Genomic DNA, 24202 nt, shown 5'->3' on the forward strand with positions numbered 1-24202 from the left:
GGATTTGTCCTTATAGATATGTCTGTTAACAATCGCAGATTTGATGAAGAACTGAATCATTGAGCCACATCTGCAGCTGGCTTGCCAGGCAGAGATTTTATGGCGAATTCTAAAATCTTTTTCATCTACTACCTGTGCAACTTCCTTGCATAAGTTTTGACCATCAAATATAAGCTTTAGTATAAGCAGGTACTTGATGTGAGGCCCCTGAAATCGGTTTGCCCCTGACCCTGGCCCAGTCACCCCGTGCGTAAAGACGGTACTGTACCTGCTAGGAAAATGACACGAAAAAACAAGATACAAATCTTGGGAGGAACATGGGGAACGTGTCAATGGAGCCAATCTGTTCTGATTACTGATTCGTGGTTTTCCTGTATTTCAATATTGGTGAGATACGCAAAATTTGGATTTTTGTGGGTTAATGAAAAAACTTAGAAGGAAACCGTTTTAAGATTCGAAAAGCTTATATTTTCGACTTCATTAACAATTTTTTTTAAGACGAAAAAACAAAATAGCGCCCGTGGTTACTTTCGGTCTAAGGTTAGGTGAGCGTAGAATTCCAAAACTGTGTACAACCTGCTGCCTCAGGATCGATCTAAACACAAAACTAGTAATACGGTTCTAAAGTAAACTAAGAGGAATGACCTAAGCACTTCAAATTTTACGTAATAACGCGATCTCGGACGTTGAGATCGAATTATTCGTGGGAGAATGTCAATATCTTGTAACGATTAAAACACAAATCTTTATCGCAAACTTTGTTGGGACAGTTTAGATTCTCGCCATAGATCTTACCATAAAGAAAATGTATACTAGTGGGAGCTGTTTTGATATTGACGAATGAGTGTAGAAATACATTTACAACAAAGCAGAAAATATTCAGCTTTTCACCCGATCACAGTATTGTCAAATATGCATCCTATCTGAATAATTACGCAGATTCAGTGTATCTGTTTATTATTTACAATGTGGTCTCATTATTTCCTTTCTGTATTTATGCAAAAACAAGCTTTAGTACGACTCGATTTTCTTTACTATGGAAGAGATTATCTAATACATCAGCGATAAGCACACCTCCCCCGTGATATTTACTGTAATGTTTGCGAATATTTACAATATTTCTAATTTTATTTACAAGTGCACTTTAAAACTAATGAACATAAATTCTGTTCGATGTTTATCCACTATCTATTTGATAATTGGTAAGCATTTGCTGCGTGAAAATATTGCGATATGTTTTTATTCAACTGGATTGATTCTATAAATTAGCAAGGTTTGAAGAGAATAGTCCACTCATAATTAAGAATGATTCTTTGCTCAGTGAATTGATGTTAGAGTAAAAAAACGGTGCATTGAAAATATATCTATAAGTATATATTATTGGCTAGCTACACTTATCTTACAATATGAAAGTCTCCATTTATCGCACAGATTAGCACCCAGCCGCAAACAGTCGACGTCAGCCTTAACAATAATTATATATACACATACATTCTATAAAGTAAAGCCGTTGTTAAACTTGGTGCGCATTGGAACCAGCCCAAAAATTAGCACCTCCAAGTCCGCGTCGACGTTTCAAATTTCACGTGCCCTCCACGCAATAACACGATCAGTCAATTTAAAAGTGCATTTTCGAAATACACATAGCTTCGGCGGGTTTCTTGAAAACATCCGTCAATTCCAAGATCTCCTCCTGAGTCATCGCACTTTGTTTCCGCTGTTTGAACAATTCATTGTAGTCCAGTTCGAGTTGATCGTACTCATCTAAATCATCCAACTCCTGGTCAACCATGAGCCCTTCGTGATCCACACTCTCCCCGTCGGAACAGTCGCACCTCGTCATGATGCGTTGTTTTTCGTCCTCGCTCAGCACCGTCTGGTGGATGGACCTGCGATGATGAACCATCTGACTGCTCTCCAGATTGTACGGATCGACACGATGCGTGAGGATGAAGTGGCAGTGAAGATCGTCCTCGTTCATGAAGGTCTCGTTGCAAAATCCGCACCGGAACCGAATCGAATGGTAGTGTTTAATCCGGTTGTGAGTCATTAGGATCTCGAACGTAGAGTACCGCAGCGAGCACAGATCACACACGAACTGAATAGAATCATTGTAAATCTAGATTAATTTAGAGAATCGAGAGTCAGCTTTGAATGATCTTGAACATTGAGTCATGTCAATTAATTTACCTCAATTTCCGACATATTTCTTTAACTTTTCCAAAACACGATTTAGGAAGCACTTATCTCGGCACGAAAATCAATTCGGAACTGAATCAAATCGATCGAGCGAATTATTATAAAAGCTCTCGATCGATCGACGTATCGTTTCAGAAGATCAATTAGCAACAGGTTGCGATATTGGCGCAGCCATTGTACCGTGAATTATTTTTGGACCAACATTTTGCATACGTCCCATAGCGACTGCGTCACCTTTTGATTCTCACAGGCCTCCCACAAGACTGGCGCAGTCCTCCACCCCCACAATGACTATAGGTCTAAAACTTTCCACCACCATCTTGAAAAAACAACTATAAATAGATGTCTATTTTTGTAGTTTTATTTGATCAATAAATTAGGTTCAATTGAGCTTGAATGGTCAACGACGCAGAACCTCAGTTTTTTATGTCTTCGTGTGACTATATGACCAGATAAATTGATATCGAGCCTTTGTTTTCGCAAATAATTTGAATGTTGTAAAACGTGCAACTCTTCTAAATGCGCAATAATTTTGTTTTTAGCCAGTGGAATTTGCCATCGAAGCGCCACTGTTTGTTTTGCGCAGAATTTGACCTATTTCCGATGCGTAGCAGCATCGGGTCGCCTAAAATCGGGTCGGCAAACTGATTTTGTTCACCTTTGTTTTTAATAGTTTACTCAAAAATCTGGAAAAATTGAAAAATAAAAGAAATAAATCTGATTTCGACTAAAGTACTTTGTAGTAGGTGTCTAATGAAATATTTATCTTTAATATCCTAGTTTATCTCGAACCGTCAAATTCGAAAATCCCATAACTAATTTAGTTATAGGTTTTGTGCGCTGTACGCACAAATGTGGTTTACCCAATTTTCTTCTTAGTCCTCTTTTTCTTATGGGACATTACGCTTGACTAGAGGTTCACTCAGGAACAGATTGTTTCCGTTTTTGGAGTTAGCATCAATCTGGCACTAGTTTGGTCCTCCCGCATATTTGGTGACCATTCCTGTAAGATAACCGCAATGGTATTTGGACCTTAAAAACCATTCCCTGAAGTTTCCTCTTATCATTAACGAAACGATAAACCAACACTACCGGCAATCATATTGACTATTCCATTTATGGTCAGCGCCACTTGTACCATTTGCCGAATAGGTCGTTAAGTAACGTTACCATTCAAAAATGCCGATTTCCTCGAACAAGTTTTAGGGCATATTATAAGGGGAATGGTGATCTTATAATCCATTTTTGCGGTACTACATTGTTATTGGATATAATCCGCATAAATAAAAACTTTATCTGGAATCCTCCATATTATACAAAAATCATAAGTGCTATGGTAACCACATACGTTAAGGTCTATTTATGATATTACGATAAATGCGTTTTCCTGTAAAATTATATGAAAATATAGAATGAAGATACGTGTTAAAAATTAAAAATTATATGAAAATATAGAATGAAGATACGAGTTATTGTTACAATATAGGGAATGGTTATAATATAATATTGTAAGTTAGAAAAGAATTGAGGTGCTTCCGCAGGATTATTAAAAAAAATTTCGAAACGATTTGAATTGAAGTCACAATTATGTTAGTCGTTTTCATATGGTTCTGTAAGGTTTGCTTTAAAGAAAAACGTGTATCGTTACAATTTCCTTACAAGATTACCATAATGTTCACCTCAAGTCGAATCGTTTGGTTACAGTTTACAGTAATCCTTTATATTGAATTGAATGTGTTGTTAAAATGAAATAACAAATCTTTGTTTATTGCACATATTTATTGGGAAAAATAATAATTTATCCTCGGATAAAGTGCTTTAATACATTATTATTATCTCTTACCAAGTGGAAATCAGATTATTTAGGTTGGATAAAAGAAATTCCAAATTTAATTTTTGGCACACAGGTTTCGTTTTTGGACAAAATCTAAAGCTTAATATCTTTCTGTAAAAGGTGAAATGAATCCACAAGGTTGTCAATAATGTTTTGCTCAGCGAAGGTCGATTAGAATAATTCACATTTCGTCTATAGCAACAATTTGTTTATAAGCACATTCAGCAAAATGGTAAAACTAATCATAATCTAATTTCGTATATGGCAAAATATATCACATCGTAACACTGCCGTTTAAGAAGTTCTGTTAGTAGGAAAGAGCTTCACGAATTTAGAATGGACTTCTAACACCATGTATTGCAATCCTAGCAACTCAAGAATTTCAAATCCACCTCTAATACCCGAGCTTATACCTTTTTCTTAAGTGGATCAATGTAAATGTATTACATTTTTCGTATGCTTCACGAATCTTTTTAACAACGTAAGTACACAGCTGCCGGAAGTTGGTACACCTGTCAAGACGAGGAGAGATGGTCAATTCTAATAACGGATGCATCATCCAGATTCTCCATTTGCCTAACCAACCAGATTCAACGGTTTATATATTATATATGAATGTATTGTATCAAACACACGGCTCACCATCACCACCACCATAAGATGTCAACAACCGAACATGGAGGACGGCATGCAATCAAATCACAGATTACCATAAATCGATAGAATAAATATAAGAAATGTAAAAACGTTATTCGAACTGATGAGGGGGGAGGGGGAAGAGGCTCTTGGGTGAATCAGAAAAAAACATTTATAAAGTTCTTTTTACATCTGCCGCATTTGATAGTGTCGATAAAGTAGTTTATTATACACACTCATCATATTTTGCCCATGGCATAGTGTCACTCGAAAACTATAACTGTACTATTCGAGAAATGGTTATCTGTGGTCACAATACACCAAATGATCGAAACGATTTGTGTTATGGTACCATGTTTGTTTTGCGTCACGATTTGTATATATTGTATATATTGTAAAAAAAAATATATTGTAAAAAAAAATCATTAAATGAATTGTGTATAGTGTAAGATTATACTAATCGCACAGCATGGTGCACGCAGAAAAATGTATTGTAGGTATAACAATATTCTGGTCAAATTCAATAATAATTATTATTGTTTCAGGGCTAATAATATTCATTAATTGATTCAATTCATAATATTGTTATTTCTACAATAAATTCTGGTTTTGACGTTTCTAGATTTTAATCACATTATCGGTTGAATCAACAATAAAATTGTTGAAACGATCGACACTGTGTTATTGATCGAATGATGTGAACACGATTAGTTCAACAATATTCTGTTGTTGAAGCAACGATAAATATATTAAACAATTACCTTCTATTGTAATGTTTGTTTCTTTTCAATAAAAATAAAACAATTTTTTTAAGGGTTTAATTTTTATTTATAATAAAACCTTCCTTAAGCTTACATAGTCAGCTGCCCTACAACTTTCAACATTTCAGAGTTGTTCTGTAAGTTAAAAAGATAATGTTACAGTTAATATATTTAAATTATTTTAATATTTACATTTACCCAGACTTAGCATCCTTTGCGTCAGAACAATTGTAGCACTAGCACCGCAACTTCCCTGTATGTTGTGACTACGTTGTCAAGTCAGTGGAAATAGAAATTTTACATTTAGTAAAGGTATTGGATGCTTTTGATTTGCTTTTCATACATACATGTATGCGGAACAAAAATACGTACCGTACATAGAATACACACAAAAATACATAATACACGCTGATTTGGTACTATGCAAGACCAACATAAAATCAAATTTGGTTAAAGTAAAAATAATATTGTTAATTCAACAATATAACAATGTATTTTTAAAAAATCGTTGAGTTTTGAATCAATAATAAAGTGACGATTCAAATCAAAAATCCATTTTGTTGGTTTAAGCGTTTGAAATTTCGCTGCGTGTGAAGAAATGTTTATGGTAGAATGTTTAATGTACCTTGTTATATCCAATAACAATGTAGTACCGCAAAAATGGATTATAAGATCACCATTCCCCTTATAATATGCCCTAAAACTTGTTCGAGGAAATCGGCATTTTTGAATGGTAACGTTACTTAACGACCTATTCGGCAAATGGTACAAGTGGCGCTGACCATAAATGGAATAGTCAATATGATTGCCGGTAGCGTTGGTTTACCGTTTCGTTAATGATAAAAGGAAACTTCAGGGAATGGTTTTTAAGGTCCAAATACCATTGCGGTTATCTTATAGGAATGGTCACCAAATATGCGGGAACAAGGTACGAACTAAGAACGATGACAGGGACACGATAATAAGTAGGAGTTCGTGAGAATAAATGTGATAAGATGGAATGATTTGATTTGTTGGTTCGTTATTTTATTTGGTATTGCGGATTTGTTGTTCCCCGAGCGAATATTTATACCCTTTGAATAACAATATAAGTAAAATTGCAAACTACATGTTGAAGAGTATTTTATTTTTCCTCATTCGCAGTTCAACATGTGTATGATAATTCTAGGGCAATTTTTTATGCAACAGGTAAAGATATTATTATTATTATTATTATTGTTTGTGGCACTAAAAACTGGATTCTAATCGCACTGCACACTTACTATTCTTCTATTAAATTCTTCTCATAGACTGGTCTGTCTATGAAAGTACCATCTCTATCACTTGAAATACATGTGTTTTGACAGCTCGCAGTTTTCCGTAGCAGTTTGATCATTCGCACTTTGAAAGTGCGGAGTCCAGGTTGGTGGGAAGTGCGCAATATTATTTTTATTATTATTGGTCCTGACATATTATTGGTCCTTTGTTTAGAAGAGGTCAAAGGAGAATCCGCATAGCGGAAAAGTTTCCTCTACGCTGATCGATAACCATTATGTCTCGACAAACATATGATTACGGCTTAAAAGCCAACTGTCAAAATTCTCTTTGAAGGGAAATTCCGGACAAACCGTTTCTGGCTAAACACAGTTCATAGCAGTTAATGAAAGAGAAAACTTTTCTCTTTTGTTTACTACCATCAGCTGTGATTGGCGAGTAACGGTTTATCCGGAATTTCCTTTCAAAGGGAATTTTGACAGTTGGCTTTTAAGCCGTAATAATATATTTGTCGAGATGTGGTCTACAGTAACGGACAAGCAGAGCATAACCATATGTCAGGTGGAACGTTCGCGGATTAGAGAAAACTTGAAGAGACGAGCTGCAGAAAACAGTGAACCTCCCCTGGTAGTCATGCGCCAGTGCTCTATGGGATCATCAACTGAACATCAAATTTCATCACAGAAAAAACGCGTGGAAAATTACCTAGTGGACCGATCCTTTTCAAACTTTCAGACAATAAAATATAACTGAAGCCAGCGGCGTAAAAAGGGGGGGGGGGAAGGGTCCCCCAAGCCAAAATCTGTTGGATTGAAAAACAAAATGATGCTGACTAACGTAATAAAATATTGCGCCATTTTGTAAGTATAATGTCAATTTTGTAAGTATAATGTCTGATCACTACATTGAGAACCTATTGTTTAAGCATTATGGAAACTTTTAAATAGTTGTAGGTATTGGATCTTGTAACTGTAACTGTAATCTATTTGTCGGGGTCCACACTGATAGAATATATTCGTAAATCGCTTAGAATTAGTTTCGTACAGAAAATTTTCGTGAAATATACGAATTTTTCGTACATATAATGAATTGTTTGTAGTTCTAATGAAACACTTTTATTTTTTATTACGAGTTTTTCGTGAAAACCACGAAACGACTTTCGTTCACGGAAAACCGATTCATCACAATTTCAACTAAAAAATTAGTTGAGTTTTTGGTTTCGTCTAGTTAATATTTCGGCGAACTAAATTTTTGTTGCAAACAATAATCCAACGTTGTTGGTTTGATGCTGTCAGTTCCAGTCTGGACACGAACGTTTCATCCTAGCACAAAACTTAAAAAGCTAAAGCACAAAACTTGAAAAGCTACATGAGCTAAAGCTTGAAACGCTTGTCTCAGCTTCTAACGCTTGTTTTAGTCCAGACACAATTGCATATGCCGTTACACTACCTTTTCAGCCAAGACACAAACGACTAGAATTCAACTAATCTCATTGTTGAATTAAACTGCTTCATCGTAAAATACAACATAGGATATTTCAAACGTTTTGTTTCACCGACCGACGGATGAAAGGTATGGAATTAAATTGTTGAAAAATTCCGTATGTCAGTAATTCACACGTAAATATAATACAGAGTTATGTTTCTCATAATGTTATCTTTTTATAAACTGCAATTTTAAATGAGACGAAATAGCCAAAGGTATTTAAGGATTGTTGGAAATTGATTGATTTGAATTTTAGAATAAAGGTATTTTTTTTTCTATTTAGTCACAAACACTATCCAGCACTACAAAAAAAAACTTCATACTTATTCCACATCTAGTTTGGAATCTCAAACGATGAAAAATAATTATCATATTACATATTACATTGGTTAATAATTGAAATGTTACTATATAATCGACTAAATCCGAAATAGAATGATTTTGACAATTTTCGACAATACTTTCAATTTTCAGTGCACATGTATTGAAAAAAATGTCAATAAAAATCATCCCTTTATTGAAAAGTTTTTAAAGAAAAACTAGGTAAAACCAAAATGAGGTCAGTTGAATTTCTGTTTTTTTTGTGTACTGGTTCAGGTAGTTGCGTCCAGGATAAAACAAGCTTTCCAAGCTGAGACAACTACCTACGTGCTTAACCGTTATGCCCAGCGTGTATGAACATAGTTGCTGTCGCTACCTTGATGTATTTCAGTAAGGTGTGCATCTTAGCTACTTGCTGTCATTTCGTATGATGTGCATCTTGAATCAAAATCAATAATAATTTTCAATAACTATTATTTGAGAATCTCTCAAAATTAAGAGAAAATTTAGTTACGTTCTTCATTTTTCTGTTGAAATCAACTAATTAGGAAAACAAAAATTTGTTTTGTTATTTTCTTCATCGAATGGCTTTCAGTGTTGGCTTATTACGAAACAGCTTCATTCGGCAAACGAATTGTTCGCTGCTATATACGAATATCTTTATTATATTTACGAGCACCATTCGTCAAACCGTGAACGTCGAAAGAGCTTCAATAGAGGTAGAATATGGAGTTGCTATACGTCAGATAATTGTCGATCATCACGACGGTCTCGGTCTGACTATTTAGTAACCGTATCCGTGTCCGCCGGTTTCAGGAAGATTTTCTGAACTTCTTCCGCTTCCTGTTGATCCAGAAAAAGCAGTACGGATTCAATTGAGCCATCGCGAACTGCTCGTTGGTTTTGTATGAATAAGTTTGAGTTTTTCTCTACAGAAACAATGTCAAAATAATATGCTATTAAATACGAAAAATTCTCTTAGATGAACGAAATGAATTCGTGCTACCAAAGAGATTGTTCGTAATATACACAAACGTTTACTAAAACAAACAAAACATTTCGTTTCATTCACGAAAAATAATGTCGTTTTCAACGACGACATTCGTGCAATGTACTCTATATAAGTAAAATTTACGAAAACTTTCGTTTATAAAGCGGCTATTCACACCACAATCTTTCTAGTCCTCAATAATGATGAGCAGGTTGAAATAGAATCGAATTTTCCAGATCGATCCCATTAATTAAAAAAAAATCGGTGCTGTCAAACATCGATCCTAAAAGATCGAATGCGACCAACGAACTCGTTTGTAATATACATCAACGTTTATTAAAATAAACGAAACAATTCGTTTCATTCACGAAAAATAATGTCGTTATCAACGATAACATTCGTGAAAAGTAAACTAAATAAGTTAAATTTACGAAAACTTTCGTTCATCAAGCGGCCATTATTTCGCACCACAATCTTTCTAGTCCCCAGCAGAGTTTTTAATAGTAGAGTTGCGTAAAGAGGATTGGCAACATTGGACCAATCATTGGTCTTTTTTAAATTTTGGCAACCTTTTATTTTTAGTTAAATTTCAAATGACTTCACCCGAACGCTTCAGTTAGAAGTTAACTTTGCGCATTTAAAAATTTAAAATTAAGTGTTTAGTTTTATTTTGTAAAAATCAGTACGATAAATAACATCGTATAAAGAATTTAAGCTTTTTCCGGTTCTCAACTGATCCGCAACTAAGAACGAAATGCATTGATTTTTGCCGCTTGTCGTCTGATTGGGGTGTGACAAAAACAATCGAATTTGCAGCGTAAGATAAATTTGAATAAGTACATATGTATAAGTGGAATGCATACACAAATTTGTCAAAATTTTAGCTGCACTTTAACTATGAGAAATACCTTCATATTTCCACTGTCGGTGGAAGATTATTAACATTACCCAGAGCTGTTCCGGTGTTTGAAATAGTGCCAAATTTGAATATCAGTGAACATATATTTTTTAATAATTGTCATTAAGCGAAGTATTCCTGGTTTTAAATAATGTTAATATCACATCATTGAATTTTTTCTCATAATTATAATCACATAATAACGATACTCCCCACGCATTCGAGCATTGTTATTCTTCGTGTCCGATAGGTAGACGTTTTGAGTGTTCAATAGGTAGATTTGCTTCAGTCTTTGCGCAACTGTTCTTTATGAACTGTGGTCCCCAGTAGAGGTGAGCAGGTTTAAATAAAATCGATTTTGCCAGATCGATCCTTTTAGTTAGTTAAAAAATCGTTGTTGTTAAACATCGATCTTAACTTATCGATTGAAAAAATAGTATGCTAATTAATACGAAAACTTTCCTAAGATGAACGAAATAAATTCGTGTGAGCAATGAAATCGTTCGTAAGCTACATAAACGTTTATTAAAATAAACGAAACATTTTGTTTCATTCACAAAAAATAATGTCGTTATCAACGATAACATTCGTGAAATGTAAACTAAAAACCTATTTTAATCCACCTAGCGGTGCAATTGTGCCTTTCTCAATCATGAATCACGAGAATGTGTGCGTTGTTTATATTCATTAAAAACTTTTAAATGCATATATTACATTTTATTATTATACCTCACATGACAACTATATACAGGAAAATAAATCATTATTCGAGTTCTAAAATTTTGAAAAAGAAAAAACAGCCACGGTAATATTGAACTGAAAAAGGTGCGAAATCGGCAAAGTCCCAAAAAGTCGATTTTTATAAAAAAAATGTTTTTCGAGATAACATAAAATCTCGACGTTTCATGCATTTTAAAGATGTTTGGCATCAAAAATACGAATTCGATTTCTGAAATTTCATGGGGTCCCCCCTTTGAAAAAAAATATGAGTTCAGGCTTATATGGGAATTTCATGTGTGACCGGACCGTTCAGTCTATATTTCCGGAACCATACAAGCGATCCGTGCGAAATTTTATAGACATCTGTGGGGATAATATAGCTATCATTTGGGACTAAGTTTGTGAAAATCGACCCAACCATTTCCGAGAAACTGATATGAGTTTGCTAGTTATGAAAGATGGCCGCTTTTCCCGGGCACTTCCGGAACCGTCTATGGTGGTTAATGTAGTCAACGAAAGTTTGGTTGGCCGTCGGTGACCTAGAACAGCAAATTTAAGTTGTTTGAGAGACATTTTAGCGAAATTTTTACCTTTTTTGCTTTCATCGGAGTATCGGTTTGAATCACAATTTGCTATGTGATCGCACGCCACAACCTGTAACTCCGGAACCGGAAGTCGTATCGGGATGAAATTAAATAGCCATTTACGGGGACGCAATACCTTTCATTTGAGGCCAAGTTTAGTCGAATCAGTCTAGCCATCTCCGAGAAACCGATGTGACTGTTATTCTGAATTTAGATACTTCCGCCGGGGCTTCCGGAACCGAGGATGGTGGCCAATGTGGCCAAATAGACTCTGAATGGATGTTAGTGACCTAATACTACAAATCGAAGCAGTTGTGGTCGTATTTTGGAAAAAATTTCACCTTTATACATTCATTGCAGAATTTATTAAAATCGACATTTTCTGCGTGTTCGTACTTATCACCCTGTAATTCCGGAACCGGAAGTCGGATCCATTAGAAATTCAATAGCAGCCTATGGGAACGTTGCACCTTTCATTTGGGACTAAGTTTGTCAAAATCGGTTCATCCATCTCTGAGAAAAGTGAGTGAGATTGTGTTCGCGTACACACACACAGACGCACATACACACACACATACATACACACACACATACATACACACACACAGACATTTGCCGAACTCGACGAACTGAATCGAATGGTATATGTCACTCGGCCCTCCGGGCCTCCGTTAAAAAGTCGGTTTTCAGAGCAATTGCAATACCTTTCTATTGAGAAAGGCAAAAAGTAAAATTTACGAAAACTTTCGTTCATCAAGCGGCCATTTGTTCGTACCACAATAAAAATGATTTGGCCACATCGATTCTTTAAATTAAAAAAAATCGATGTTGTCAAACATCGATCCCAAAAGATCGACTGAAACAATAAGAGGCTAATAAATACGCAAACTTTTCTAAGATAAACGAAATGAATTCGTGCGACCAACGAAATCGTTCGCAATATACACAAACGTTCAATAAAATAGGCAAAACCTTTCTTTTCATTCACGAAAAATAATGTCGTTATCAACGATAACATTCGTGCAGTGTACATTAAATGTGTAAAATTTACGAAAGCTTCCGTTCAGCAGGCGGCTATTCTTGTTCATGAAATGAACGAAACCTAGTATTTACAATGCACGAAAATACTTCGTTGCAGAAAACGACGAATGAATTCGTGCATTGCACAATCAATTTCATTATATTTACGAATTTATATTATCAGTGCAATATTGTAAAATTACCATGAGCTCTTTTTTGAAGAGATCATCCGAAATATGGCTTAAGGACAATGCTCCGAATGGGAAGCGCAGTTTGATGTTTATAAATAACTTGCTCACCGAAAGAGTGCATACAATTCCATATTTTTTAAAAATGTATTTTTTGAGAGTTGAGACAAAAACTCAGTGTGTCTAACAACGATAATAATATATTGGAAAGTAGAAGGAAAATGATGACAAATGACGTTTACGGTTTATTTTTAGTAGGTCAGGATTGGTTTTATGAGTATTTTTTTTGTATTATCAATTATATGAATAATCTCTAAGCAGGATTGGATATTATAAAAATATATATTATAAAAATTTCAAAATATTTCAAGTTAATGGCTATAGCCTTTATAATCAAAATTAAAAAAACTTTGTTGAAGACATTCCATTACTAATTTTGTTCAAGACATAAATTCTCCGTGTATTCAGAATATCGAACCATATTAGACTATATCGTCGCTGTTGTGCTATCTCATGCGCCATTTTTGGGTAAACTGAGTTAGATATGCCACATTACTAGTCTGAAAAAATTCTATAAGATGGCGTTTTCTGAATTTTGACATTCTGCTTGGCTACTGAATATAGCGATAAACGTGCTGCAAAATTGCCTTTTGCTTCAACCCACTGAGAAGTCCAAAAATTGTTTCAAAATCGTTCAACACGGGTCCAACGACGGACGTTTGTTGAACGGTTATTTGGACGTTGTCCAAATAGGTCCAACGAACGTCCTTCATTGGACGATTTTGAAACCAACCGTTCTTAGAGGAAAATGACTGTGTCTTGGGTTTGGCTCAAGTTATATTGATGTTTTAGTTGTTTTTCTGTGTAAAAATATCTGAGAAACACAATATCATAAACTTTTCCAAATTAAACGAATTATGAAATATAAAAAATACAGTTTTAGTTTTAACTGGGAATGTAGCATATTTGGAAACACTGTAACAATAAATTAATATTTTTCTAGATTCTCCGAATAATTTCCTTCAAAATGCATCTCACCAATTGTTTATAGCCCAAATTATACCAAAAATATGAATAAAAGGTAGTAATTAATGCTATATTTGTATAGAAAATTTTTCATGCTCGATTATGATACGTCATATATATTATTCATCAATACACACTTTATGACACGTGTGAGTGCATTACACATTTGGCAAACACTCTCAATATGGTCAACCGATCTTCGTAATATTTGAGATATTAATACTCAAAAGATAGAAGCACCAATTGTCAATTTTCCCATCCACATCCCAGTAAATTATATCCTGAATGAGATTCGGAATATGGGCTGATTTATGGTGGAATTCCAACCGAAGGCAACAATCCATCCTGAATGAATCGGCACAGAGAACAGACGTCCATCTTCAGCATTCAACTTGTGTAAAATCTCTAACGGTTTCGAAGGTAGTTAGGATATCCAAACCAGGTGCTGTCGTCATGTTTTTGGTGGCTGAGTTCGACAGAATTGACAGCGGTTATTCCTCCGGAACCGGTTCGGACTTCCAGCATAAATTCCAGCTCAAATGCATCAACCGATAGAGACGGAATCGGTTGTTTTCTTTGAGCAAGATTCCATACTGAATCCATTTAGGATTTCGAACTGAAACTCTTTCTCTCACAATTCTCTGTTTCACTCGTTTTGACAGCAGATCCCTACTCATCGCAATCGGAATGTTTTCTTTTAGAATTTAAGCGCAAATGTAACAACCGATTCGAAAACCGATTCCACAGAGAACAAACATCCATGATCCAACAAAAATATTTAAAAAAAAAAACGTGTGTAAACATTTGAATTAATATACGATAAACACTAGCGCCACCACACCAACCTATCCCAACTATCCGTCAAATCCATTCCGGAACCGGTTCGAAATCCTGAATGGATTCAGTATGGAATCTTGCTCAAAGAAAACAACCGATTCCGTCTCTATCGGTTGATGCATTTGAGCTGGAATTCATGCTGGAAGTCCGAACCGGTTCCTGACTAGTTTGACTGGGTAGAGGAATAACCGATGTCAATTCTGTCGAACTCAACCACAAAAAAAGCATTACGACAGCAGCGCACCTGTTTTGGATATCCCAACTACCTTCAAAACCGTTAGAGATTTTACACAAGTTGAATGCTGAAGATGGACGTCTGTTCTCTGTTGTGGTGCTTATCACCAGCTGCACCAAGGTATGACAGATTTGTTCTAATCCAACTGACTAGGCCAACATCAAACGAGTTCTTCTGGTGTGGTTTCTACTCCAGAAGTGACCCTTAAGCGGTTACACCACTGTAGAGCACGAAAAAATAGGATTTTTCTTGGCGCCATAAAGAGATCAATCGAGATCTTGTTAAATAGGATTTATAGCATAAGTATTGAATCAAGATGGCGGCTGTGCAACATTTTCCCCCACGCGCGTTTTTTTGGAAGGGGTCCATGGCCGGAAATCTATCTTCCGTAATTTTTGACCTAGATCCAAAAACTAAAGTTTTTACGATTCCTTATGTCAATAGGAAGCAACGTACGAAAGAGTTTTTCGATATTTTGATTTTACGTTAAAATGGCGCGTTTTTGAGTGAAAAAACGTCGAAAATGTCATAAAAATCGACACAAAAATGGCAATTAAAAAAAGTTAAGCAATAAAAAAATAAAATCCTACGTACGTCGCTGGAGGAAACAATTTCGAATATACTGTGAAAATTTCAAAGCGATCAAAAATCATTTGTTTTTTTTACGTATCCGGCCAGCTCAAAAAAGTGGTTTCGAGAAAAACACGGTTACGGCCAATTTATTCACTGGATGAAAACCGGTTTTCGCTAAAAACCAGTTTTCAGGTTACTGGTGACCAATTGGCCGAAAACCGGTTTTCAGCGAAAACCGGTTTTAATCCAAGTGAAGAAATTGACCTTTAAAGTTTTCAGTACACTCGGGATATACGTAAGAGGCGTGCTGCAGAGTTGAAAATTTGAACATTTATGTTTTGGGATATCATTTTTAACATCCTAAAGCACATTTTAGGCTAATAAATAAAAAATCGATCTTTTTAAATTCAACAGTTGTGTAACCCCTTAACTGTTGGCTAGGGAGGTGAGTTTTTTGCCACTTTGTTATGAGCTCTACTGATAAATAACCGACACAACACAGTGCTTCCCATGTGTTCCCGCAGCACTGTCTCCTTTGCTCTCCTTTTCCTGTTAGTTATGGAGGAGAGCAATGCTCGTTCGACATATCCTCCACAGCGAGAGTAGCTGGTGCTTCTGTATTCTTGGCACTTAGTCGGGAAGTGAAATACTACTCCAGATTAAACCGTCAAACCGTTCTCAAACGTGAAACATTTAAGGCTACTGTACACCTCGGGAATTCAATCGCGGGATTTGGGCCGGGATTTTGTGCTGGATTTTTATCACGGAAAATTTTCCGCCACTATCTCTGCAAACTGTCAAAATAAAACTTCTTCTGCTTCTAAAAAATACCAGTTGTTTCAGAACAGTAATAAAAACGTAATTTTTGCCGCCGGAAACAATTCATGTTGAATTGTTCTCGGCCGCATTTTTACTGTGGAGAATTTAAAAACCCGTGACATTTTCCAGAATTGGGTTTACACTACGGGAATGTTAATTCCGAGTAGATTTTTTTTCCGTGACGGAAAATCAAAAATATATCTCCCATTTGAAATGATTGGGGAACAAAAACCCCGTGATCAAATTCTCGAGGTATACAGTAGCCTTTACAGGTTTACTTTATCATAGTATTATTGATGCCATTTAAAACTGGACTCCATAAAAGTGCGATTATTCTTATAAAAGTGCGCTTTTACATTGAATCGTTTTCATGTATGAGGCGCACTTATTCCTCGTTGGATAATTCATAAGTGCGTAATAGTCACCAAGACAATTCAATATAAAAGCGCAGTTTTATTTACGTTTCCGCACTTTCAGTCGCACTTATTATGTGCGCAATGCGCTATAATAAAAAGCGATAAAAGTGCGCTAAAATACCGAGCAATCGCTTTGATTCGAATTTCGGTCTAGTTCCACTCAAAATCCACCACCCAACGGGTTAGCAAAATCTCCGGATCAAAGCCTCTCCAGAGGTGGCAACCCTAATTGAAACATTTTCGAAAAATCAACGATTTTCGTCAAACACCCCCAAACCAAATTTCAGGCTACGCCACTGGTGGAATACCGGAAATTCCTCCAACAATTGTCGTCTCAAAAATGTATCAAATGCATAATATATCAAATGCTGTCAAGATATTCTTAAACTGTAAACGATTTCCTCCAAAAATGTTAAATGACATTGCCAAAAGATACACAACAGCCAAGATTTTGTTAGTTATTAAACATAAGTACTCCGAAGTAAAATTTTGAGAAGTTTTGAATGAGCGTGTATAGTGTGCAGATGCGAGCGCTCTTTTTAGTACTGCCATTGGCAGCGATGCCACATGTTTTTTTGAAATGTCTGTAGAAGAATAACTAAAATGTCTGTAAAAGTCTGTAGATTGTTGTGTAAATCCTAGTTACGCTAAAATTTTACTTTAAAAATAGATTGAAAGTAGAATTCTATTGTGAAGGAATCATTCGTATTCGAAAACAGTTATTCTAGTGCAATTTTACTAAACACTATTACTCTTTTAAAAGTCTGTAGATCTCTGGTTACATCTGTAGGAGACATCAAAAGTCTGTAAAATACAGACATGTCTGTAAATCTGGCATCGCTGGCCATTGGATACCACCCTCTAAGAACGGTTGGTTTCAAAATCGTCCAATGAAGGACGTTCATTGGACCAATTTGGACATCGTCCAAATAACCGTTCAACGAACGTCCATCGTTGGACCCGTGTTGAACGATTTTGAAACAATTTTTTGGACTTCTCAGTGGGCAGGTGTCGGGTGTCTGCAGTCATTGGAAATGCTTTTTTAATACCTCCATTTGATGCCAGGTATCGCCAGTTGGTGTTGGTGTGATATTCATAAATGACGTAACATATACGTAAGATTAGTAGCAGTGTGACGTAGCATTAGATATAATTTTTTTGACAAAAAGCGCTTCACGTACTTATGTGCCATGAAATATACAATTCGAAACAACCTTATACGTTGTTTTTATGAGTATGGTTAAAATTTTGTGAAGAATACCACAAAGGTAGAGAAGAGAGTTCCAAAGTTGACAAAAAAGTAGTCGTCATTTGTGTGTTACCCCTCACCACAAGTTTGACGTTTAAATAAGTTTGTTTTTATTGACATTAGTGTGACATAACCCCCAGCAGATTGATTTTTAGACGGTTTTCTTTTAATAAGTTTCTTGTGGAAAAGCGTATTTTGATAGCTAAAGCCATGAATAATTTACCTAAATGCGTGTGTCGAGTGAACCTGAAACCTGTGCTCCGAAATTTCAGACTAAATCGTCGATTTTCAAGCAGTGACATCACCACACCTTCCACAGTTTCAGAGCAGAACAAAATCGTGATTCCCCAGCGTATCGAACGTGGTCCCACCGACATTCTGAACGCTCTTTCCAGCACAGTAGGATTCGATCCAACAGCATCGCACTACAAGTACCACGACGATCCCTTTTTGCTTCCGATGACGATCTTAAGCAAGAAATCCTACGCCATGGCTCAAGAAGCCGGCCGAAAGGCAGCACGCTGGATTCGTCAGGAGAATGCTACACTGTTTCAGGTAAAGTGGTAAATTATGACATTTGTCCATATGCTTCCAATTATTTTGAACCATTTTAGCATAAAGAAGCAGATCCGCCTGTTCAAGCGTTTTTCCCTACAATGATTTATACCGAGGAAAGCCAGGTTGAAGCGACTGACCTCCAGAAATTGATCGAGAATGTCGATGTCAAGGATGCTATTTTGGTGTACAGTCTCCTGAAAAAGAACAACGTTGAAGTAAGCCAGGAAGTGAAGCAGTCACTACTGGAACTACTGTGTTTCTTCAATCACGAAGAGTCGCTTGCTGAGGAATACATTGAAGAACGTTGGTTCCGACAGGGAGGTCAAGTAAAGGGACGACAGAAAAAGTCATGGAAAGATTTCGAGTTAGCCGAACAGCTTTTCCACGAAATAGATTCGAAACAGTCGGTTCATTATTGCGCCCTGATCCGAGGAATGGCAAAGTACATCCAGGTGGAGAAGGCATGGGCTTTGTATCAGGAGACCATCGAAAAGAACATACTTCTGGATACGAATACGTTCAACAGTTTAATAGAAATTTCCTCTTACTTGAAGGATAGCTACGATACGAAGTGGCAATTAGTGTGTGAGCTTTTGACCGCGATGAAAAACCAAAACCTGAAACCGAACATTGGAACGTTGAATGCCGTTCTGCAAACTATAACCTCAATTGGTGGTCACAATAATCCGAGAAATTTTGCGCTAAAAACACTATCAGAATTTAAGAAATTGGGAATCGAACCATCACTAGCCAGTTGGTACTACATACTGTCGATTTTCTGTCGGGAACGAGGACCGACCAGTCACGTCCTACAGGATATTATGAATGAAATCGAAAATAAAGAGTTTTCGATTGTAGATCCAAAAGACACTCTCTTTTTCGTAACGGCCATGGAGGTATGCCGGAATCATTTGCACGATAAGGATTTAGCTAGGAGGGTTGACAGCTTGTTGCATTTCAAGGATAACTACAATTTAATTGGAGATTCGAATAAAGAGTCCGCTTACTACCGTCACTATTTAAGCATCCTTTGTAGTACCGAAACGCTGGAAACTTTCATGGAAACGTATAATTTGCTAGTGCCGAATATTTACATCCCGGAAGCGTTCGTAATGGAAAACATTCTGAAGTCAATTGACGTGAACTGTGCAATCGACTACCTCCCGCAGATTTGGTCCCATATGATACAGTTCGAGCTGATTGGCCGAGAGAATCTGCTTTCTCTAGTTCTCCAGATAATGCTGGCAAACCCTCCGAAGGATCCGGAAATGGTAGATCGTTTTACGGTCATAGCATGGGATATGTTCACACGGTTAGAAGAGCTGATAGCTGCAGAACGGCGCACTCAAGCAAATGCGTTGTCCGGTGTTATGCTGGGAGACATCCTAACGATTTCTTGTAGGGGCAAGGACTTTGAGAAATCGGAGAAACTGTTCGATAAAATTAACAATCAGCAGAACGCTATCGTTGGGGAGCCTAAGCTTGAAGGGTTGCGATCCTTTATTCAACTGTGTATCGACGAACGGAAGCCTAGTTTAGCGATTACCTGCCTACAGTACTGCGCGGAAAATGGGTTCCCCGAGACTGCCGACCTGGGAAAGCATATCTACAATTCGTTTACGCTGGACGAGGTTCTAGTAGGAAAGCTTAAACGCTTCGTTGGGGATGACATTGTTAAAGAAAATGTTAGCGAAGTTAAACATGATTAAATGTGGTGGAATTGTATATTAGGATATAAATAGTGGACGAACAATGCGTTCGCAATTGACGATTTAGCGTTTCTCAGTGATTAGTAGGCGAGAAAAGAAAGATTCCTTGTGTCATAGATTTACCAACGACTCTGCATTAAAGAATCACTTTTTTGGGCAAAAGTAATTTGTATTCTCAATAACGACAGCAGAATATTAAACGGGAGTCAGATTCAAATCACACTTATTCGAAAAATCAGTAAAAGGTGCAGTTTCAAATTATTGGATAAGGTATTGTCAAAATATCACTGATGTCGATGAAAAATTTCCAGCCTAGTCTTGTCAACAGACGAAACACTTTGTTTTTGGAATTGTATTTTACAAGTAAGAGTATTAATTTTTTTTATTCCTCTTACAGATACCCGATGAGTATCAGGATTGTCAGCCTTTCCGAAGTTGTGCAAATACACGCACCAATTCTGCGTGATGAGCAGTCACCTTTTGGCGGCTTTTTGGAAAGCAATCAGTAAGAATTCGATCATTTCCATGCATTAGGAACGGTGTTGAGTTTTCATAGCTTGCCGGAAAAAACCTTCCGGTTCGTCATATCATAAACTTGTTGAAACATGCGAACAAGCGATCTGTAAAGTATTTAATACGGATATAATTCTAAGTGTCTACATCAAACTTTGGCCACTATCGGTCATTCTAGAATTTATTCTATTCAAAAACGACTTCACCTTTTCCAGATATACATCGATGATCACGGCTAGGCTAGAACTGCAAAACACTCCGGACAGATATCCACTAAAACCGTGGCTTAATAGCGATTCATCCTCTCCCGAAACAACTGCGAAATGGCCATCAATCTTCAACTGTTCCGGGAACGGAGGGAGCGAAAACCTATCGTAACGTCGTCGTTCACCTCCTGAAAATGCGAATAATTCCTAAGGAAAAAAGTCGCTTCCAACCACAATGTCAAGAGATTCGGTATTAAAATGAAAAGCGACTCCTAATTCTATTCTGGTTGCAGTTAAAATTATTAAATATTATACCTCCGGCTTCCTTTTTCTTGTAATTTTAGCGTGCGCAACTAATACACATCCTGTGTATATTGTAGTGCATCGTCATACAAATAATTCACACTAGCTGCGCATGCTGAAAATAGTAGAAAAGAAAGGCACAAATACAATAATACGATTTTAACCTACCAACATTTGAACTTGAGCGGTAATTATTGAAAATGTTTGTGTAATTACTATTTTAATAAATTATATTACATGTATTTCATTCATTTTAGTAAATTTTACTCACCATATACATTTATTGTCATGACACCGTTTCATCATGAATGACGTGTAACTAACGGTAAATTGGAAACCGTAAATATGAGGGGAAAACAGCCTGCCAAAATTTTCGAACATTCAACAATTCGAATGCAATTATACTTTTAAAAATATTTATAAATATACGAGAAAAAATTAAAACAGGCGAAACATTTTTTTAAGTATTTTAATGTTTTATTAGGTTAACAATTTAATTGTAACAAAAAACTACAATTCAGTTTTTGTATGCTTTTTTCTAGTCATTTCAATTCTTTTAATTAAATCAGACTTTTCTAAACATCCCTCGCATTCCTCGTTCCAGTCGGAAAGAATCTTTTTCAAGTCCCTAACTTTAAGCTTTTTGAGATCGACGGAATCGACGTCAATCACTTTATCGAATCGAAGATCGCAAATTTGGGCATCCTTCTTTTTCAGTTTTTCGCAAATTTTATCAGCCGGCATGGACCAGCTCAGCGGTTTGGAGAGTTCCTGTAAAATTCCGGTAGCGGATTCCTCTGTACCACCTAAGTAGTAACAGAATCTTCGCTCTTTATTGTTGGTGTTCTTACAGAAACGTCGGAATTCATCTTCGATCCGGCTGGTACTTTTGATGGTCGATTCGTCTAATGTCGCGGCAAACTTTTCAATTGTTTTAACACAGACCTCACAATCACCATTTTGAAGCGCTAGCACAATTTCTAACGGAAGTAATAGGCAAAGAACAATGGAAATATATCCATTCATTTCGGATGTTCTTGGTGAAGGCGTGGAAAAAGAACTAACCAGAAATCCAACAAGAAACTCAAGAGCAAGAAACGTATATGATTAGCAATGACAGTTCGACTAGTAAACAACCAAACGTCAGGGTTGTGTTGGGTTGGTTCGACAACGGCGGGGTAACGTTTGCCCGCCGACAGTTATTTGTCGACTTTGCACTGTCAGCGTGAATTATGCTGTTTTCGGTTTTAGAAACGAGTCGCCCTATTGGCGATTTGCGGCAAAACCAAAATTAGTCATGCGACACCTATGATTCAGCTCATGAACTGGTAAAGTGATACAGTTTGCTTTTTTCACCCGCAAGTGAGTCGTAGCTTACAACCTAGGATAGGATCCGCCAGCTCTGTCTACTGTTTTTGAACCAATTCTGAACCAGCTCGTGATTGGACGAAAGTGACATTGGCAAACGTTCGGCTTGGAAACTAAAAGTACTAAAGGGCTGCTTGGAAGTGTTGTCGTATTGTGATATAAAACGTAAAGCAACGTTTGTTTACCGTTTTGTTTTTTTTTTTTGGTTTTCTTGAGATTCCGCTTTCTTTCAATAACGTCCGTCTGTAATTATGAAGTGAAAGGCATTTTCTGGCAGACGAATTCAAACATATTATCTCTCTTTTCGAAGTCTAACCGAGTAACTGACTATTTAGCCTAAGTATGAAAATTATTTCAACTTCATGTAAAAATTGTCTTTGTTCCAGCGCCGAGTAAATTGGGAGTATTGTCTATCGCGAGATAATATAGCATTTCGTCGAGTTGTTGCTATATGGGATACACACGAGTGCGGTCGAAACAAAAACAAACGTCAAAATGTTTTCTCACTCGCACTGATGCAAACTAGATGGGCGCGTAATTCAACGCACGGCCCTGTGGCGCATGGCTGAAAAGTCGCAATGTGGATTTAAGAAAAGATTCGCAATACATTGGGGCAAATCGTGAGAGTTATCCTGGAAATCGCTTGTTGTTCTTCTTTTAGTATTATCGATACAGTTGAATTTTACAGTTTTTAACTGCATCAATCATCGGTGGAAATAGGAGCGTGTTATTTTCTACTGCTGTTTTGTCCGAAAAAATCACATGAAGTACTGGAACAAACCTAAACACCTATACAAACTAAACAAAAATTAAGCCTTGCAAAAAAGTAGTTTTAGAATATTTAAACCAAATGCGAACAGAGAAGATTGATCTTGTGAATGAGGTTGCTCGACTCAGAAAGCAACTTACAAAAATTAAGAGCATGGAAATATTTTTCGTAATGGCCAACAACAAATCTCGACAAACATATGATTACGGCCTAAAAGCCAACTGTCAAAATCCACTTTGAATGGAAATTCCGGACAAACCGTTACACGCCAATCACAGATGTTGGTAGTAAATGAAAGAGAAAAGTTTTATCTTTCATAAACTGTTGTGAACTGTATTCGACTAGTAACGGTTTGTCTAGAATTTCCATTCAAAGTGGATTTTGACAGTTGGCTTTTAGGCCGTAATCATATGTTTGTCGAGAAATATATATTATTTTGTTTTGCTGTATTCCGATGGAAGACCCGTAATGATCATTTAAATGCGGATATAAAGACTAAATCATTGATTTTTCCCGGAGCGTGAAATTGATACATAATATAGAATATTTTAATCAGAACAATTTAAGTTTTGGACACGACTGTAACAAAACAAATATTTTGGCAACATTGGTCGAGTGGGGGTATGTCGTTTTCAGCAGGGATTAGCAAAATATAAGAAGAAGCCAGCTGGCGGATCCTATCCTAGCTTACAACAAAAACTTCATTTTCTTCTCGGAAAAAGCTTACCAC

The 24202-nt window shown here is 36.5% G+C and overlaps 3 protein-coding genes and 1 long non-coding RNA gene across 5 annotated transcripts; 1 reads left to right on the forward strand and 3 right to left on the reverse strand.

Moving 5' to 3' along the window:
- Positions 1-712: 712 nt before the first annotated feature.
- On the reverse strand, positions 713-2264 carry LOC131682706 (zinc finger protein 611-like). Of its 2 annotated transcripts, none has more exons than XM_058964393.1 (2): positions 2191-2264; positions 713-2119 (listed from the first exon to the last, which is right to left on the reverse strand). In XM_058964393.1, the coding sequence occupies exons 1-2, from the start codon at positions 2203-2205 to the stop codon at positions 1619-1621; spliced, it is 516 nt and encodes a 171-aa protein (XP_058820376.1). In that variant the 5' UTR covers positions 2206-2264; the 3' UTR covers positions 713-1618. The 2 variants fall into 2 exon arrangements, with proteins under 2 accessions (XP_058820376.1, XP_058820377.1); XM_058964394.1 differs by having other exon boundaries at positions 713-2098; positions 2191-2256.
- Positions 2265-18160: 15896 nt separating this feature from the next.
- Positions 18161-20372, forward strand: LOC131683821 (small ribosomal subunit protein mS39). The gene is made up of 2 exons (XM_058966152.1): positions 18161-18601; positions 18661-20372. Exons 1-2 carry the CDS (start codon positions 18257-18259, stop codon positions 20311-20313), a joined length of 1998 nt encoding a protein of 665 aa, XP_058822135.1. The 5' UTR covers positions 18161-18256; the 3' UTR covers positions 20314-20372.
- Positions 20373-20646: 274 nt separating this feature from the next.
- LOC131683822 (uncharacterized) lies at positions 20647-21644 on the reverse strand. Its single transcript, XR_009304566.1, has 3 exons — positions 21607-21644; positions 21348-21450; positions 20647-21220 (listed from the first exon to the last, which is right to left on the reverse strand). It is a non-coding gene; the product is annotated as an uncharacterized LOC131683822 (long non-coding RNA).
- A 146-nt stretch (positions 21645-21790) lies between these two features.
- On the reverse strand, positions 21791-22451 carry LOC131681274 (mesencephalic astrocyte-derived neurotrophic factor homolog). The gene has a single exon (XM_058961990.1). It carries the CDS (start codon positions 22359-22361, stop codon positions 21846-21848), a length of 516 nt encoding a protein of 171 aa, XP_058817973.1. The 5' UTR covers positions 22362-22451; the 3' UTR covers positions 21791-21845.
- Between the last annotated feature and the right edge of the window lie 1751 nt (positions 22452-24202).

This window comes from Topomyia yanbarensis, chromosome 2, assembly GCF_030247195.1.
Source record: "Topomyia yanbarensis strain Yona2022 chromosome 2, ASM3024719v1, whole genome shotgun sequence".
Classification (NCBI taxonomy): Eukaryota; Metazoa; Arthropoda; class Insecta; order Diptera; family Culicidae; genus Topomyia; species Topomyia yanbarensis.

Bases quoted from the DNA above. Each gene is read 5' to 3' on its own strand.
- LOC131681274 (XM_058961990.1), bottom strand. From the start codon at position 22,361: ATGAATGGATATATTTCCATTGTTCTTTGCCTATTACTTCCGTTAGAA.
- LOC131683821 (XM_058966152.1), top strand. From the start codon at position 18,257: ATGAATAATTTACCTAAATGCGTGTGTCGAGTGAACCTGAAACCTGTG. The intron at 18,602-18,660 runs GTAAAGTGGTAA...GAACCATTTTAG, and splicing joins AGAATGCTACACTGTTTCAG to CATAAAGAAGCAGATCCGCC.